The sequence below is a fragment of the Columba livia genome, chromosome 7 (genome assembly GCF_036013475.1).
Source record: "Columba livia isolate bColLiv1 breed racing homer chromosome 7, bColLiv1.pat.W.v2, whole genome shotgun sequence".
Taxonomy (NCBI): domain Eukaryota; kingdom Metazoa; phylum Chordata; class Aves; order Columbiformes; family Columbidae; genus Columba; species Columba livia.
In genome coordinates this window covers 11,726,647-11,744,481 of record NC_088608.1, presented here as the reverse complement: position 1 = coordinate 11,744,481, position 17,835 = coordinate 11,726,647, and the positions used below count along the sequence as shown (strand labels likewise).

The 17,835-nt window shown below is 43.3% G+C and overlaps 1 protein-coding gene across 2 annotated transcripts in view; it reads left to right on the top strand.

Moving 5' to 3' along the window:
• PDIA5 (protein disulfide isomerase family A member 5) overlaps positions 1–17,835 on the top strand; it is a 102,493-nt gene that overhangs the window by 59,225 nt on the left and 25,433 nt on the right. For both annotated transcript variants that reach the window (XM_065070515.1, XM_065070514.1), the window contains 3 exons: positions 8,231–8,301; positions 9,349–9,512; positions 12,013–12,143. In XM_065070515.1, coding sequence (XP_064926587.1) covers positions 8,231–8,301; positions 9,349–9,512; positions 12,013–12,143 — 366 coding nt within the window. The remainder of the gene's footprint in view (positions 1–8,230; positions 8,302–9,348; positions 9,513–12,012; positions 12,144–17,835) is intronic.

Below are 17,835 nucleotides of genomic sequence, written 5' to 3'. Positions count from 1 at the left end.
TAAATACTTTATGGCTTCAATTTTTATTATCCTGTGGAAGGTAGAGAAATTAGTTTAAAGAGCAAATAATGAACAGAGAAGACCTACAGTGAAAGATTGCTTGCCTGCGTGTCTGCTTCTTGTGCCCTTTCAGGTGGCGAGTCGGCCAGTGACACTGTCTTTCTGAGTTATTAATCAGTGAATCCATTGCTTCAATACTGAGGAGCTGTGCTGATGATGGAGGTGTGTCTCCTTGTGGTTAGCAAGCATCCCAGCACACTTCTAAGTAGGAGAATGCGTCTCAGCTGGTAGCCGCTTTTGCTCTCATTTCGGACAAAAAGTGTGCATTCTGTGTAGTATCCTTCCCTGATACTTGACTTTTACAGGTAACTTCACAGTAACAGACACTGTCAGCATTGCTTTTAACACCCCTGCCCTATAAGCTCAAGTGCTTTGGGATGTACCTTTCTTAGGAAGATCTCTTTGCATTGCATCCATTTTACTGGTGTTTTATACAAGTTGCATCCTAGGAAATAATTTGCTTGCTGTGCTGCTTTCCTGAGCTGGACATTCAAAGCTATTTCATCTATGTTTTCTGTCGTTTTCATTGCTAAATTCAGTTTAAAGTCTTGTGTATTGGGGTAAGAGTGTGAGGGAAAGCAGTGCAACTTCTCTTCCCTCCCCAAGGTAAAATTTTGTTGATCATCTGACAATGGAGAAGGGGGAGGAATCTTTTTTTGATATAGAATAATTATGGTTTAGTTGAGAAGGAAATCTTCTGGTGGTATTTATCATAAGCTCTCAACAATTTCACCTTAAGGCAGCCATGCTGTTGTCTCTTCCTTCCACATTTCAATAGGGGAAGATTAATTTTCAACACCTACTTAGGGCCATGTTCCTCCAAGCCGGTGTAGGAAGTGTAATTCATATCTCCCGATGCCAGATGATCCACCTTCCTTCACTTCTTTTCCCACCCAAGAGGGATGGAAGGAGGCACCATCATCTCCCAACACTGATTTCTACCAGTTGCACCACTTGACTAAGAGGGTACCTACATGCAGTATAATCTCCAATAGCTGGAAGCTGAAGCCACATTTGGAATGGAAATAAGGAACCATGTGACTTTTATTGTTAGTTTATTTTAGGTAAATATGGTGATTAGCTTAAAGATCTTTCCTGGACGCATGCTGAAGTCTGTACTATTGCAGATGGGGGTACATTTTTCAAAGGCTAATTTCAGGAGCCTGGCTCAGCCAGGCCTCCCTGTAGGGTTAGATGAAGAGAAAGCACACTCTGAGGGCAACACAGAGCCAAAATCTCTCTCCCTGCTTAACTCTTAGGGACCCCTGGGAGGCAGCAGCCTGTGGCTAAGGGAAGCCTTGGAGAATATTCACCCTTTGCCCTAAGATGTGCTCCAGCATGACCAGAAATGAAAGCAGAAGCGTGTGTTATGCAGGAGGTCATCAGAGCTCTGTTGTCTTTCAAATCCTGTGGGGGCAGCTGGCAGGACCCACTTGGTGTTTCCCCTGCCCCGCTCTGCTGCTGGCTGAGGGCAGCACTTCTGCCCCAGCTGCCAACACAGCGCCCATGCAGACAGGGATCCCGGAGGATACCTTCTCAGTTCAGTCTGATTTATCTTATGTAATGCAGTGAACTGACGGTCTTTTTTGAAAAATAAATAAATGATCCGAACTCGTACTGCAACTGTCTGAAGCTGTTATGAGTCTTCTTCTGCTGAGCAGTCTCAGTGATGCTCTGGGGGAAATAGTAATGCCAGCATAGAAATGATGGTTGAGAATTGGATTTCAAATGCTTTCACCTCTGCAACCAAGGTGATCCGGTAGGGAGGTGAGGCTTGGCTTGCTCAGCCTGCATCCCCGTGTACCAGACAGGTGCCAGGTAGCTCATGTGTTGGCCTGTTCCTGTGGCCTGAATCAAGAGTTCATTGGTGTCAGTCTGAATCGTTTGGCAGTGACCCACGCTGTGCTTCTCTATTTTTCTCAGTGCCCTGAGGCTTTCCGCTGGGGACATCTGTGTCTGCCGTGTGTGTGAGAGGCGGTGGCTGGGATGGGGTCACCACCACCTCAGCAAGTCACACGGACAGAAGGGGTGACCAATGTGTAAGTCACTTCGTGCCCCGACATCCTGCTGAAGAACTGCTGGAAGCAGGCAGGGACTTTTCTTCTGTGTGCACATGCTGGGATTGGATTTGCACAGATCATTGCACTCACAGATTGACTGCGCTGCGAGTTTGTGGCAGTGCCAGTGAGGTGGTGATAATGGTGGGGACGCGATGCCACGCTGCTCTCCTGTCACCGGGATGAACTGTGCAGCCCACACAGCCGAGGCGTCAGGCTGCAACCGCATAAATGTAGCATGACTACAATAATCCAAACTGCTGAAGTATTTTCCTTCTAATTCTATGTTTCTGGTTTCTCAGAATCTTTTCCAGGCTGACCTTTCACAGGCTTTGTCTTTTGTAAAGCCATGGAGCTGTTTGCTTACCACTGATCCCTAAGCAATGTAATACTTGGTAAAATCAAACCTACCTTTAAAAGTACAGTAGTGAGATGGGGAGTCTGAATTTGTGTATGCGTGCACGCATTTCTAGCTGTTGAAAATTTGAATTCTGTGTTAAAGATGTCAAAGCTGCTCCTGCTGATCTTATAAGAAAGCATGAAGCCCTGAAACGTCTTTAAGTATCTGAAATTTTACCTGGGTGGGGTGTGCTGCTGGTGAGAAGGAGATGGATGGTTTGATGCGAATAAGTATCCAAAGGGAAAAGGATTAATAAAATTTCTTGAGCTCCTGATCCTTCATGAGGTGATTTTTATTTTTTTTTTTATAAGCAGAAACCTGGAGATCTGGACATGACCTGGTGCCTATGACCATTGTGACTGTTAAGTGAATGTGCAGCCGACATGGTTGCAAATTCATACCTGTGATTACAAGGAGAAACAGCTGCTTTTGTCATACTGCTCCCCTGCCAAATTTGTGGATGATTTCCCATCAGATGTCTGCAGTGCAGACGGCTAAATTATGCAAGGGAATCTGCAGCTGTTGTAGTTTATGTGCTTCTGCACTGGTGAAAGAACTGTAAGCTGCCTCATGTCAGACCTCAGAGCTGCTCTTTTACATGATGAATAAGAATTCTTTACATGTTAAAGACGTCCATGGCAGGAGAGAATACATTTGTGTTCTCGCATAGGTGATAAGGGGGCTGGAACTTATGTGTATCCTTGCCCTGGCTCCAAGGGCTGTGTCTCCCCCGCCATGTATATATTCTTGCTTTTATATGTACAGGTGTATGTTCATAGTTAACAAGAGGGCTTGCATAGGGGCTGGCATTTCTGCTGTGTTGAGAGGTCACTGTTCCTCTGGGATTAGAAATGGAGAAACCAAAGGTGTATCCCCAGGTGTTAAATGTTTAGAGAGCAAAGGTGCATCTGAATTTTTTAAGATTCTTTTTTTCTTTTCTTGAAGTTGTCAGGAAATCTTCCGTGAGTGTAGTTTGAACTGCCAGTGACCCACTCGCTGAAAGCAGGACATGTTTGGTGCTTCAAATTTGTTTTCTCTTCAGGCTAATGGGGGTATTTTTGGTATGCAGCTATAGATGAATGTAGAGCTGGCATGATACAATAAAGAGCTGGTATGCAATAACAGTACTTGAGCAGTCTATTGATGGCAGAAATGTAATGATTCTTTAAAATCTTTATTTGCAATTTAATTTATTTTTAGGGTTCTTCATATCAGAAATTCCTGGTCCATCACTGCCTGGATGTTGACTTTTATCTCTTGCTTGTCACATGCACTTGAGATCCTCAGACAATGTTGTCTTGAAATGAGAGGATGTGATGGAAAGCATAGTGTTTATTTACATAGCCATAATAACCTGAAAGAAGCAAACAGTGAATGACAGAGAGAAACAGAGATTTGTGTTCTGGGGACAGCTCTAAGACAGCATATGCAGGAGCTTAGCTGGAGCTGCTTGACTGCTTTTCTGCCTGTCTTCTGTAGGCAAAACTTGGTTTCCACAGGAGAAAGAAGTGTTTGTGTTAGTTCACTTCTGAAAACATTTGGAGTAACTGTGCTCTGCATCGTGAGCCATGATGCCAACCGTTTGGCCATGATGCTAAACAGGCTGCTGTAAACAAATATAGATATTTACTTGGAAAAAAAAGTTGTTTGGTACATTTATTCACTTTCCCTTTGCCTGTGTGTTGCTTGCCTGTGCATGTTAGCATCTCCCTGTCCACATTTGGCCTTTGCTTCTGCACTCGAGCACGGTCACACCCCAGGAAGGACAAAGTGCTCAGTGACTGTTGTCCACTGCCTTGTGGTGGGATTCTGGAGGGAGGTGACTTCTCTGCGCTGGGGTGATTTGGGGGACCTGTGATCACCATTGTTCTTGGTACAGCTGAGCTACGCTGTGTGACAACAGCACTGGGGGAATGGGCTGTTTATCTGCCTGGCTGTGCAGTGCAAATGAGGACGATTGATTATAAATAACCTGGGAAAACAGAATCCTAGCTTCGTTTAGACATCTGTTTTAAAAATGGTTAGCAAGGGCCTATCTTGCAGCAGATGTCCTAGCACTGATTTTTGTAAGCTTTGGCTGCTTTTTCTTAGCTTGTAACACTCCTCCTTTACGTTTACTCCATATGCTCTTTTCCATTCGAGCAACTTGGTCCTTGCAGCCTTGGGGCTCATTTTGTGCAAGAGGAGCAAGACGAGGTGTTGAGAGATCAAAGAGGTTGTCCAGAATTGTTCAGCAGAGTCAGGCACCGAGCCCTGACTGGTTTCTGTTGCTGGATGGAGAGTAACTCTGACTTGCACCTCTAGAGGAGCTACTTACCTTCTGCCAGAAAAGATGGAGGCTGTGGGAGTCCTCTTGCATAGACACCTACAAGTCCAGTGGGTATTGCCACCAACTGTGACCCAGAGAGGCTCAGAAGATGTCAGTGCTTGGAGCAGGCTGTGGGGCATCCTTGTGTTGACTGTGACCTTTCTCTTCTTACCTGGGACTGAAGGAGTTGCTTCGCTTGCTTAGTCTTTTGGTTTTAATGTCAGTATACGCTTGACGTGACAGTGCATCTTGTAAGAGCACATCTATCAGGGAGGCCCACTGCAGACCTGCGGGCTTCCTTCCACTGTCCCAGCAAACCTTACGCGGCACATTGGAGCATCTGGGCCAAGGACTTGTAGGGTTGTTGTTACTTTCCCATTCATTTTATGAACAGAAAATATCTAAAACTAGAGGAGCTTAGTGCAGAGGGATACAGCTGCTGCTGAACAACCTAATGTAGCAATCAAAGGAGAGACAGTGACCTTGGAGTTCATTTAAATTAATTTTTCATTGGCCTTGAGAATTTAATGGCAGTCCTCACAGGATTATTGAAAGGTAGGATAAATAATCATAGGAAAGATGAATTGATTTGCTGTGTGTAGGTCTGACTTCCAGTTCATATCTCCCCTTTTCTGCAGTGGTAGGTGGAAGCAGGCTGTAGCATGGAATAGCAAAATTCTCCTAAAGATGGCCAGAGAAGCATCATTTATCGTGGGAGAAGCCCTTAAGATTCTCTGTCCCTCTTTCAGATTCAGTTTAATGTAGTGGCTTTTTTTCCAGGCTGGCATATCATACTTTCCTCTGTCATGGGGTCGAGCAAGCATTGCATGATAAAAGATTTGAGGACTTCAGTTTGCATTTAAGTGCCTTTGAAGACCTGATCCTGCATCCTCTTTATTTTAAACATGAGTGAATTAGCTTTGTGGCCATCAGTAGTGCTGTGTCTGTGTGATATTTGTGAAAGAACCTGGAACAGTGACATTTCATACTCTGGATATCTTTCTCCAAAATACTACTTACATGAATTTCAGATGCTTCGGATTGTTCTTTATTACGTGGGCATAATATGCACAGCTTGTTTTGTTCTCCTTTTTTTTTTTTCTCTCCATAGGTTTGTGAAAACTCAGGTTGTTGCTTTCGCTTGATCAGATCTGATATTAATGATTGTAGAATATAGTGTAGGTTGTGTGGATACCGTATGTAGAGCACAGTGTGAAGCTTGCTCTGTCTGGGGGATGTGCTGTGTAAAGCCCACCTAGGTGAAGTTACCCCTGCAAAAAAGTTTTTCTTTTTTGGTATAAATTTGAGCTAATTCAGAGAGGTTCCCAGGTGTCTGAGCTGGGACTCGAGGTGGCCTTTGTTTAGAAGTAAGGAAGAGCACAAAATGAATAAAATTCTCTGCTGCTAAAAGGAGAAATAAATCAACTCGGGCAGGTGTCAAAGGGAACTGTCAGCCCCTTCCACAAAGCCATATGCCTGCGAGTTTCCTGTGGGTGGCAAATAAATCATTTTGCCAGGCTCTTTCATGCTCTCAACCAAGACAAGCCATGCTGAGACAGTAACTCTTCCTCAGCCTTTTCCAGCTTCCTCCTGAGTTCACCTCTGAAGCTGTTGTATCAGGTTCTCATCTTGGTGGTGCATGCTCCCACCACGCTGTAAAACCAAAGCAAAGGTTCCTCCTCCAGCTGAAATCCCCTCATTCTGCTGTTCCTGCCACATTAAAGCATTGTTTTTTGCTCAAAAGAAGGACATGGGGCTTTTTAATGCTGTGGCTGCTATGCAGATGACTAAGCTGTGGTGGGGACATCAGCTGGTGTTTGAACTGGAGTTTGGTCTGGGATCAACTGTTTGGGTATTTGCTGTAATTCTCAGGTGGGATTTGCAGTCCTTATTTAAATGTATCCACTCTGTTCTACAAACATGCCCTGGAAGTGTTTCACAGTGTGCTGTGCTGGCTGGGGCTCTGCTGAAGTCCCTGTTTGCTGTGGTGAAGTTACACCTGGGTGCCCTATCGCTCCTTGACTGCCAACACTCTCTGACTTGTGCTGTGTAGAACATGATTGGTTGAGTTCAGGCTTAGCTTTGTGTCTGCTGGCTTTGGCAGTCATCCCATTAGTGGAAACCAACACAGTGCTGAGATTCAGCGTCCTTGGTTTATTTTCTTTTAGACAGTGGTGTAAAAATAGCCCCAACCCTGTTGCCCATATACCTTAGAAATGGCTTTTGCTGAAGCTGCATCGAAACAGATTTTCTGATACAGCTTTCAAAAGCTCAGCAAAGTCTGGGCTTCAAGTGCCTGTTCCAACAATAGCAGCTGACGGCAGAAAAGTTGGCGGCTGCTGCTGCTGGAAACGAGAGGAGAAAGTGCAACGAGGGATTGCATGGAGGGGACATTGCATGGGGACAGGCGAGCGCAATGTGTTGGGGTTGTGCCATGCACCTTATTGCAGCTCTCTGCATCCCCGGCCTGTGCTCAGTGTCGGTCTCTGCCACCCCGTCCCTTTGCTGGGACCCTGCAGGGACGAGGGTTGTGCTGGTTCCTGGGGGCAATAGCAGGGGCTGTCCTGGAGACCCAGCATCACACCGTGGGCACCGAGGTGTAACTTCGAGGTGGTGGCAGGAGCCACCCTGGTCCTCAAAGGTCAGCTTGCCCGGAAGCAATTGCACCGGCTGAAGACAGTTAAATTTACTCTCAAATAATTTATTTTAAATCTGCTTTTCTCGCTCATGCATTCATTTTACTTTATTGTAATGTCAGCACTTAGCACTGAAGTAATGGCAGATCTCTGGAGAACTTCGCACAAGCGAGAAAGTACCATTATCTCGGTTTTACAGGCCCTGCTTATGTTGAGAACATATGTGGTGGTGTAATTACACTGATGTGATTAAATCAGTGCAAATCCTTGCTGGAGGGACATGCTGCACCACTGTAAAGCGGGGCTTATTATTGGTGCAGTTTAATTCAAATTACATTACTCAATTAAGCTGTGCTAGTATAAGCCTCTGCTTAAAGTCCAGAAGTCACATGAGGCCCTGCATTGTTTCTTCTTAAAGCAGGTAAAGATTTGGAAACTGAAATGGGTGAGGTTGTGCCTTGCCCGAGAGCAGGCTGGAAGCAACGGGCTTGACAAGTACTGTGTTTATAGTACTTTCTGGGAGGAAAGCATTGTGGGCGAAAACTGAAGGCTTTTATTATTGTTTTTTGATAATTAAATTGTTTGTTTAAATCAGAGTGACCACTTTGGAAAAGATCCTAGATCATACTACGGCTTTACAAATAAATTAAGTAAAATGCATACTGAATTCTAGTAAATCTCTGCCACATGGGTTTGGGGTTTGGTTATGGCTAGATGGGTCAATGAATAATCATGGGGTGTACAACTTAATTGGATTTTTTTTTGGCAGGGTGTGGGCACTGTAAGAAAATGAAGCCAGAATATGAGAAGGCTGCAGAGTTTCTCCATGTAGCCAGTGATGTAAGCTAATTTCCTTTATTATATCCTTCAAATAATCATAAATAACTGGAGCAATAAAAGTGACTTTTCTCCCTACAACAAATTCAGCTGTTCTCATCCTCCCACAGGACCCTTCAAAACGCGCTTCCAAAGTACAGTCTCATCGCTAATGCATGAGCCCTGCCAAAGTCTTAGAAAGAACATTCTGTCTTGAACGAAAACAAAATCAAAAAATGTTTATGTATTCTGCTGTAGGCCTTATATGTAATATGATCAAATCCAAAATGGATTTTTTTTCACTTTACTTAAAGGGCTCGAATGTAAAGAAACATAGGCTTTTATTTATGAATTAGAATTGGAAAAAAACAAACGGGGTTGATCCCTCTTTTAGATACCTTGGGTTTATGATTGCATCACTCCATTAGCTTCACCTTAAGAACTTCATCTTAAGTGCTCCATCAGTGTGGCTGGAGAAAAGAGAGCCAATAATATCAGTGTTGTTGACTCAGTCTCACAATGTGTACATCGTGCAAGAGGAGAAGTAGGATTAGCTCCCCCATACTTAAAGTGTTTTCAGTGTACACATGGAGATTCCTTTTGTAGATGGAGAAGAAGGAGGAGATGAGAAATACAAAGATCAGACAAGCCACACTCTACAAGTGTCCATTCTCCTGTGACTCTAAATGTCATCCATGTAAAGATCCCTGCAAGTTAGGGAAAGATGGATTTGCCTTGAAGTAAACTTGTCTTCAACGGTGCTTGCTTCCTCTGGGAGAAATTGGGATTTGTGGGATGAAATACCATTCCTGGGAACAGCTCCTAAGCATTATAGACTGAATTATATACAATCAGAAACAGGACAACAAGTAAAACTCTGGTTACATTTAGTCCATATGATGTCCCCTCCTAGTTTTGCATCAATCCTCTGTGTCTTTCTCTGTATCTGTGCAGAGTACCTGAGAAAGGGAAGGCACCTAGATCATTAGTGATTGCCCCTGAGTCCCCTGCTTCGTGCCAAAGGATTGTATGTATCTTGCTGGGATTTACAGTTGGTGTTCTCTGTTTTAGAGTCCAGGTGTCCTTGCAGCTGTTGATGCTACAGTCAACAAGGCGCTGGCGGAAAGATACCGCATCTCAGGGTTTCCTACTTTGAAGTATTTTAAGGATGGAGAGGAGAAATACACTCTGCCACACCTCAGAACAAAGAAGAAGATCATTGACTGGCTGCTAAAGTAAGTTCTGAGGGTCTGAGACAGTATTCGGGTTACTGGCTCCTGAAGACTGCTTTGGTGAGGAAGCAAATCTTAAACCTAGCTCCATCAACTGCCTAAATCCCCTCCTAACAAAAACAAATTGAATTGCAGTATTGAAAGCCATACAAACACATATGTTAATTATGGTATCTAACACGCCAAATCCTTTATTTGCTGTGGGCTTTTTCATAGTTGTCCCAGTAATTCTTTCCCAAAATAAATATTTTTCAAATATACCCAGAGCGTCTCACTGGAGAAGGAATAGCAGTGGTTCTGAAAAATAAACAGAACATTTTGTTGTTGCCTCTTTGCACTAAGCAGCAGATTTCACTGTTAGTAACTGAATTTCTGCAGTTATACGTTTCTCCTTCCAGCATTTCAGAGCCGATGCCTGGAATACCAGCGATGTGGGGCTGAAGGAAAGCTAGAGAGACCAACAAAACCAGCACCTTTGTCTGCACTAACCAGCTTTTCTTGGTGTTGTGCTAAACTGTGCAGAATTGAGTTCCATGTATGATGAAAATAATTTCATTTCAAAGAAATAAATTGCCGATACAATGCTCTTTTTAAGTATTCTGGAATAAAATATGCATTTCCTTTAGGTACTGTAAGCCTAATGTATTTTCTGCGGTATTCAGTGGGAAAAAAATGCCAGTGTTTTGTGAAGTTTTTAAATCATTTAATCGTTAAGTGCAGTTGGTGTAAGGAATGTAATTTTAATGTTTCTCCTCTTATTTGATGGGGGGAGGGAGGTTGTGTGGGGTTGTTTTGGTTGGTGTGTTTTTTCTTTTCTTTTTAAATTACATCTCTGAGTATTTCAAATCAGGTGATGTATGTGGTCTGGCAGCATCTTTGTAGCATGTTGAGAAGTGTTATCTATATTCTACATTTAGACACAGTACTCCCTTGACCTCGCTATGTACTCAGGCTCCAGGCTGATGTGTCAATATTGGATGTGAAGTCGCTGTCCTTGTTTCGCCAGTTTACTGGAATATTTTGCATGCTACGTAATTTATATTGAGTAAAACAGTCAGGTTGACGTTGCCTGTATGTATTGGCAGGTGAATAAGCAATGGGGAAGAGGTGTTAATCCCTTCTTGGTCCTCTGGAGGACCTTTGTCTGCAGCCTCAGGTAGGCAGTGATGCAGTGGAAACGCAGACAGCTTCTCTCCTGTTCTTGACTGCTGGATGTTCTCCATACTAGAGACGCAATGGAGTAAGATCCTTGTTTGCTGACCAGGGATTAAACTGTCACAGCTGCACTGCTCGTGGTAGAAATAGGGGTGCATCTGGGGTGCAGGCTGGAGGTAAAAGTAGAGCTTGTGTAAACCTCCTCCAGTAAGTGGGCTCGTCTGGTCCCTCGGTGGTGACTGGAGTCTGTGCTGCCACACCAGGTTGTTACCAGTGTCTGGGTTGCTCATTTCAGGTCAGCATGGGAAGGTCTGTGTGAGATGAAGTCACACCTCTGACTGTAACTGCAGTCGATGGTGGCTCACACCGACTGTTCGTGTGAAAATTCAGATCAGCTGTCCTAATTCTCTCACTGATGACTGGCAAATCAGTATTGATGGAAATATGATGGATGTCCACCAAGTGACCTTGAAAAGGACTTTAAAAATTGAGGTTTTCTCTTTTTTTTTTTTTTTTTAATGTACCTGATACAACTTTAAATGGTGTCATTCAAAGTGACAGGAAAGTCTAAAAAGCTAATTTATTACCAGGGCGACATATGAAGGTCTTTATTCTGTGGCACCATTCTGATGATTTTATATAAGTAATCACTATTTAAGATACAGCAGGAATGAATTTAATGAGTCTGAGAGAAGTCTGTGAGCTGGTGAATAGCAGAAGTTTTGTTGGAGATGCTCTAGATGTGCGGGATTGCTCTGATCTAGTCAGTGTGTGCAGTCATAATTGAAACCTGACATTCTCTTTATCAAGGTAAAATATTCCAGTTCAGTCACCCCCAGTCTTCCAAGTGGAACAGTGCTGATTATTGCATCCTGGCTTTAATATCTGAATTCAAGAGAAGGTCATGAAATTCTTTATAGAAGTTTGCATGATAGCGATAAAGAGTACAAAAAGGGTGTTTGAATGGAAGATGCTGTTCTATATCGGTTGCCTTTTGATTCCACCTGCTTGCTGTTCTTCTCAATTCGTGCCTACGGATGACACAGTGATACCAGAGCAATGTTCTTTTCACCCAGGTGTTGGATACAATATAGGAAATCTTTATTCTGCGTTCCTACTCATACGCCTGAATACGATCACTTATATTTTTATTGAGTTACAGAAATTAACTTGCATCTTTTTGTTGTTACCTGGTGTTGGAAATATCAAGCGTGTTTTTCTATGGCACAGGCACCCTGAAGGAGTCTTCGACCTCAGTTTCCTCTTGGTAGTTACGACCAGGGTATGATGCCCCTTTGCCTGCTTCCAGAAACATCTTCAAACCAATCTCATTTCCTTCCTTTTCCAGTCCTGAAGCGCCTCCTCCACCTGAGCCTGCCTGGGAAGAAAAACAAACGAGTGTTATCCACCTTGCTGGAGAAGACTTCAGGGAGTCCTTGAAGAAGAAGAAGCACACCCTTGTTATGTTCTACGCACCATGTGAGTTAATACCTCTCCCTACGTGGATGGGTTTTATAAACACTACAGTTTATGCAATCCTGAATTAATTCCCTTGCTCTCCCCACACTTCTAAGGGTAAAGAGCTGATTCTGAATATAACTTCCTGGGACCATCATTGGCACCACCATTTGTATCCTTATAAACAGAAACAAACCAGTATACAGTGTTTATTTAAAGTTATTGCATTGATGCAGACACCAAAGCAGGCAGGGGTACAAAACCAAAACAGATTTATTTTCCTCTGCTGCATTTTATGGTCCATATAACAAAATGGGATCCTTTATAGTAGCAAAATGGACATGGAGAGCCTGACTCATTAGTGCAGCACTTCAGTAGTGAAATCAATGTAGTGGTGTAGGAGGAATCAGTCCCTAGAGGCTGAGAACAAATTCTGATGGAATAAATTTTGTCTGTAATAAATCTACATTTAAATCTCCATGGGGAGTATGGGCATAGCTTCCTCCTCCCAGATCGTTTTGCGTGCATCACACCCATGCTTTCTTTTTGAAGCTCCTGAGAATATCTCTAGAGAAGTTTTGAATCGGGCCCCTTATAAATTCAGTGAATGGGAGGGACCTCTTTTGTTTTCCTGTGTTGTCTCAGAGACAGGCAGGCTTGGTACAGGTTTTTAACTTTTGAGGGGTCTGTCAAAGGGAGAAGATAATCCTCACACTTAATTTTAGATAGTATTAACTTGCTTTTATAGCACTGTGACTCAGCACCCCCAGACGCAAGAAAAATTCTTCGCTATCATGTGCCCAGCCCTACAATTCATGGATAACCTTCAGATAAGCAGTTACTAACTTGTTCCCATTAAACGGAAGGTATTTTACAGAAAGGAAGAAAAACCTCAGGTCCTTAGTTTTTAATCAGGCAGCCCCTTATTTTTGCTTTTCTGTCAGAGATTTAAACATGAATGCTTTTGGGCTCTTGTGAAGCCCTGCTGGATGTGGGAGAAGGGAGGGATGCAATTCAGAAGGGAGATTTCTGGAAGGTTGTAGAAGAAAACGGAGGGGACTTAATCCCTTCTCAACTCCAGTTCCCACCACCTATTGACTAAAAATTGTGCACGTGCCAGGAATTTCTTATTCATGGACCTCAACTGGTTAAGAGCAAGCTGTGACTTTAGCATCAAATGATTGTACACTAAATGGTAGGATTTAGGAGTTTGCTGTCTCTCGAGTACTCTTTACCCGATGAGTGACTTTCTGTGGAAGAGATTGATTGATTTCCCTTTTGGTTTTTACCTGCATCTTTTTAAGACACTTAAAATTCTTGGTCTTTTTTTGAGGCCATATTTAAAGCAAAGTCACTACGTGCAATGAGTATGTAGCTCTCAGGGTTGAAAGCATGATGCAGCTTGCCTGGTGGGTTAATTATGATACTGTAGTTTGCGGGTTGACTTTTATCCTTAGACCAGGAGAGGTGGAAGAAGATCAGCCTGGCCCTGTCTGTACAGGCGGGCTGTAAAAGCAAGGGTTGTGTGATGTGAGACTGTTGGGTCCTTTGAGGCCGCCCTTCAGACACGTTCTTCTTGCACTGTTTTGGATACAGTGCTGCATGGGACCACCTATATGCAGGACTGTTAACTAGAACCACTCCTGGCCTTCCCTTGACTCCGAAGACAGGCAGCGCTGCTGTTGTGTTATTGGTATGTGGGTCATGCACAGCTTCTGATTTGTGAGATTTGTTCTCTCTAAATGTGGAAGTGTCTGTGTGCAAAGCAGAAAGCCGGCGCACGAAGGGAGTGCAATGAGCTTGCCCTTTGTTGGATGCAGGGGAAAGTGGTAGATGAATATTTTAAATCTCTGGTTTCTGTGAAATAATCATTAATTCAATAGAACTGTACAATTCATTCTATTTTTCTGCTTTTCTGCAGTGATAATGTGCTTCCTGCTAAATTTAATAGATTAGCTTTTGTTTACTGTTTTCTCAATATTGAGACCTCTTGGAGCTTACATTGCCAATTAGCCTTAACTTGCTTATTTTAGTGCAGAAAGAACACTGCTAAAATTGCCAGGCCCCATTATCTCAAATAATTTTATTTTTCTATTCAGATCCACATCTTAGGTCAGGGCAGACTCACAGTATGTTATTCCATTCACTTGTGACTCTATGACAGTATTTGTTACACTTACACATATGCTGAGATATTTTAAGATTGGGGGTGTCTGTATATATGCATATATAAAGTATGTTTATATATAAATATTTATGCTAAGAAATGTATCTCTCATCTGTCATTAGACTTTAAAGCGGAAAAGTTGAATATTCTGACCTTTGTAAAGCTTTCAGCTGCAGTGATAAACCTTTAGGCAAAGGCCACAGATATATATCTTACATGCAAATTAAAATGAGGTCTGGCTTTTCTGTGGCAGCTTCTAGTCCAAATTATTTAATATGTATAGGAGAACCATCAATCTGCTGCTGCGCTGGTAGCTCTGGACTGAGCTGAGTGGTGCTTTAATGGTACTGAACAGTGCTTCACAGTGATTTAGCTCCGGAAGAGAAGACTGCAACATCCACATGGAAAAGACAGGGAACTCATTACTCCATCACCTTGAATGTGGGTGCAGCGTAAAGGTTATTCCTGGTGCCTGTGGAGTATTTTAAGGACAGAGAATCAGAATCAAAACTCTCAAAATTACTGGAGGAAAAAAAAAACCCACTCCTGTGGACGTGACACCCACAGAGAGCGATGTTCTTGATTTCACATTTCCATTCCTCCCCGGTGACATCTCTGTGCACTGTCATGACTGATTTGGGACAGGAGGCAGCAGCAGAGGCAGGTCCCCAGTACCGGCTTGGAGCAAAAGAGCCAGCTGCAACAAAGCTGATGCAACTTGTGCTGATATCTGCCTTGGATCTGTTCTTCATCCAGGTGTCCATTGGGTAGGTCTGTACCCTCTCTGGGCACCACGCCAGGCTGACACTTGTTGGTGCTCCTCAGGCTTGTGCTTGGAGCGGCCTGCTGGTGTCTGTGCTGCACAGCACCTGGTCCAGCTCTTCTCTGGGCCCTTGTGGAGCTCTTGTGGTCCTAAGATCCAATTGTCATCCCACTCCCTTATCTCAGAGTTCAAAATGCCTAAAATAAGAGGAGGACAATGATGCAGTGGGCTTATTGCACCAGCATTTGAGAGGTGTTTTGGGAGGGTTTGTGGGATCTGTGTCTGTATTATCTCCATAGACCAGTGCTTGAAGTACTGGATACCATCAACTACTCCAGGTTTCCTCTTGTAACTGCTTGGCTTCATCCAGAAGTGGGGAGTGGAGACAACTAGTCAGAGTATGGTTTGGTGTACACACATAGCCCTGTATGTGGATTATCAGGATTTGGGGGGCTGTGGACCAAATAGGGAAGTGAGCCAAATGGACAAGAATAGATCCAGTCTAGCCCAGTTAGACTGGGCTCAACCAGCCGTGGCTGGAACTGCACTAGCTGCATGGCTGTGCTCTGCGCCCAGAGCTGGTTTCAGTACTTGCAGCATTAAATGCATAGAATCCTGGATGGAGCAGTTTGCCTCAGTGCCTCTTCTGGGATCAATGCACTGACTATTTTCTTTCTCATACGTCCTCACCGTTTGTTCGTATAGCTTATCTGAATGTGTTTTATCTGCGTTTTTACTTTTATGTGCTCTTTCCACTCTGTTATCCCAGATAATGCATTGGCAAAGTCAAATCTCAATTAAATTATAACCTCCTTTTACTATAGCAGTGAAAACTGGGTAAAATAGAAGCACTTGGTTGTGATTAGTTGTCAGAATCACAAAGGGCAATAAAGTTCCAGTAAATAACATCTTCTCAGTTGGAGATGTTTTTGCTGCGTTACTCAAACTGAATTAAGCTGAAAAGAAAAAAAAAAAGTGATTGAAGCTAACTGAGCTTTTTTCAATGAAACAGGGAGATGCAGATAGCTCTTCAGCAGTACTGTGTTTTTAACCCAAACTTCTCTCTGGAGCCCTTGGAGTCCTACATGGAATTTCTTGCCAAGCCAATGCAAAGACACATACTAAATAAGTGACCATGGCATTCTCTAACTAAATCTCACATGGTTCCCTCTTCTGCCTTGTTCATCCCAGGAATTTAATATGCCTTGTTGATGTTATAATTTGGATGTGACCATCAAGTTTTAGCTATTCTTGGGTGATGTTTCCTCAAACTTACGCTAGGTTTTTTCTGCTCTTGTAGAACCAATTCAGAGTTGGGGACACAGATTCCATACATGAGCTTCCTCGATTGCATTAGGCAGAGGATCACCAGCCTGTCAAGGGAGCTGATCCTTCCCCTCTGCCCAGCACTGGTGAGACACAACTGGATTGCTGTGTCCATTTCTGGGCTCCCCACTACAGAAGGGACATTGTCGTACTGGAGTGAATCCAGTAAAGGGTCATGATGGTAATGAGGGTCTGGAGCATCTGACGTACGAGGAGGGGCCAAGAGAGCTGGGACTGTTCAGCCTGGAGAAGCAGAGGCTCAGGAGGATCTTATCAGGGTGCATGAGTGCCTAATGGGGCAGTTAAAGATGAACTCTTCTCTGCAGGGCCCAGGGACAAGACAACAGGTGATGGGCACAAATTGAAACACAGGAAATTTTTGCTTAAATATAAGAGGAAGCATTGCTTTTTGGGGTTTTGTGGTTGGTCGGTTAGTTTGGTTTTAGTTTTTTGATTGTTCTGTTTTCGTTTTGGTGGTTGTTGTTAGTTTGTTCATTCGTTTCAGTGTTGGGGTGGTTGTACACTGGAACAGGATGACCAGAAAGGGTGTGGAGACATTGAAAACCCATCTGGACACAGTGCTGGGCAACCTGCTCTAGTTGACCCTGTTTTGAGCAGGTGAGTTGGACTAGATGATTTCCAGAAGTGCCTTCCAACCACAGCAATGTTGTGTTTTTAGGAATAGTAACACGAGTTGGTATTACACAGTAGCTTTTTGTTTAGTTTGGGGGTTTGTTTTGTTTTGTTGGTTTTACTTTTGTTTTCGTTTTTGCCCTTCCCATTGAGTTCTGATTCTTTTCATAATAGGAAAGGCTTAATATCACCCCCTACTAATTCTTGCCCAGAAACAGAAGCTGTCCACTTGTGGCTCATAAGAATGAGAGACCAACACATGAAAACACATTCATATTATTTTTTTGGTCAAGATGGCTGCCCCCCAAGAGACTACAAATGAATCAACTGTGTCAGAAACAGGAGTTATATCTAATAGACCAGTCATTAACAGGTCCAAATGGTGATGGGGGGGCACTTGTTTTTTAGATCAGCCAGTTTTAGTGGAAGTGCTCAGCACTGAGCAAATTCATTCAGTTTCTACTTTTCTAGAAAAGCAAGGCAATAGGCATTCTTAAAAAAATGAAGACTTTCAGCAGCAATGAGAAATAATAGGGAGAAAATGTGCCCTCTTAATGGTTCCTGAGGGTGGCAGTTGCCAATGTTATTAACTTGCCAAATGGCCTCAATTTGTGGGACTCCACAGGATTTGCAGAATGGGTATTTTTAATAAATACTTTGCTGGGAGCTGATTTCCGGTTCTGTGTTCAGCAGTGAAACTTTCACTTCACTGGAAATTATTTTTGTCAGCTGGAAAAGGTTATTTTCTGGTGAAACCTCACCCACAGGGGTTACCCAAAGAACACCCAGAAATAAACTGCACTGAGGATGATTTTAATGAGGTA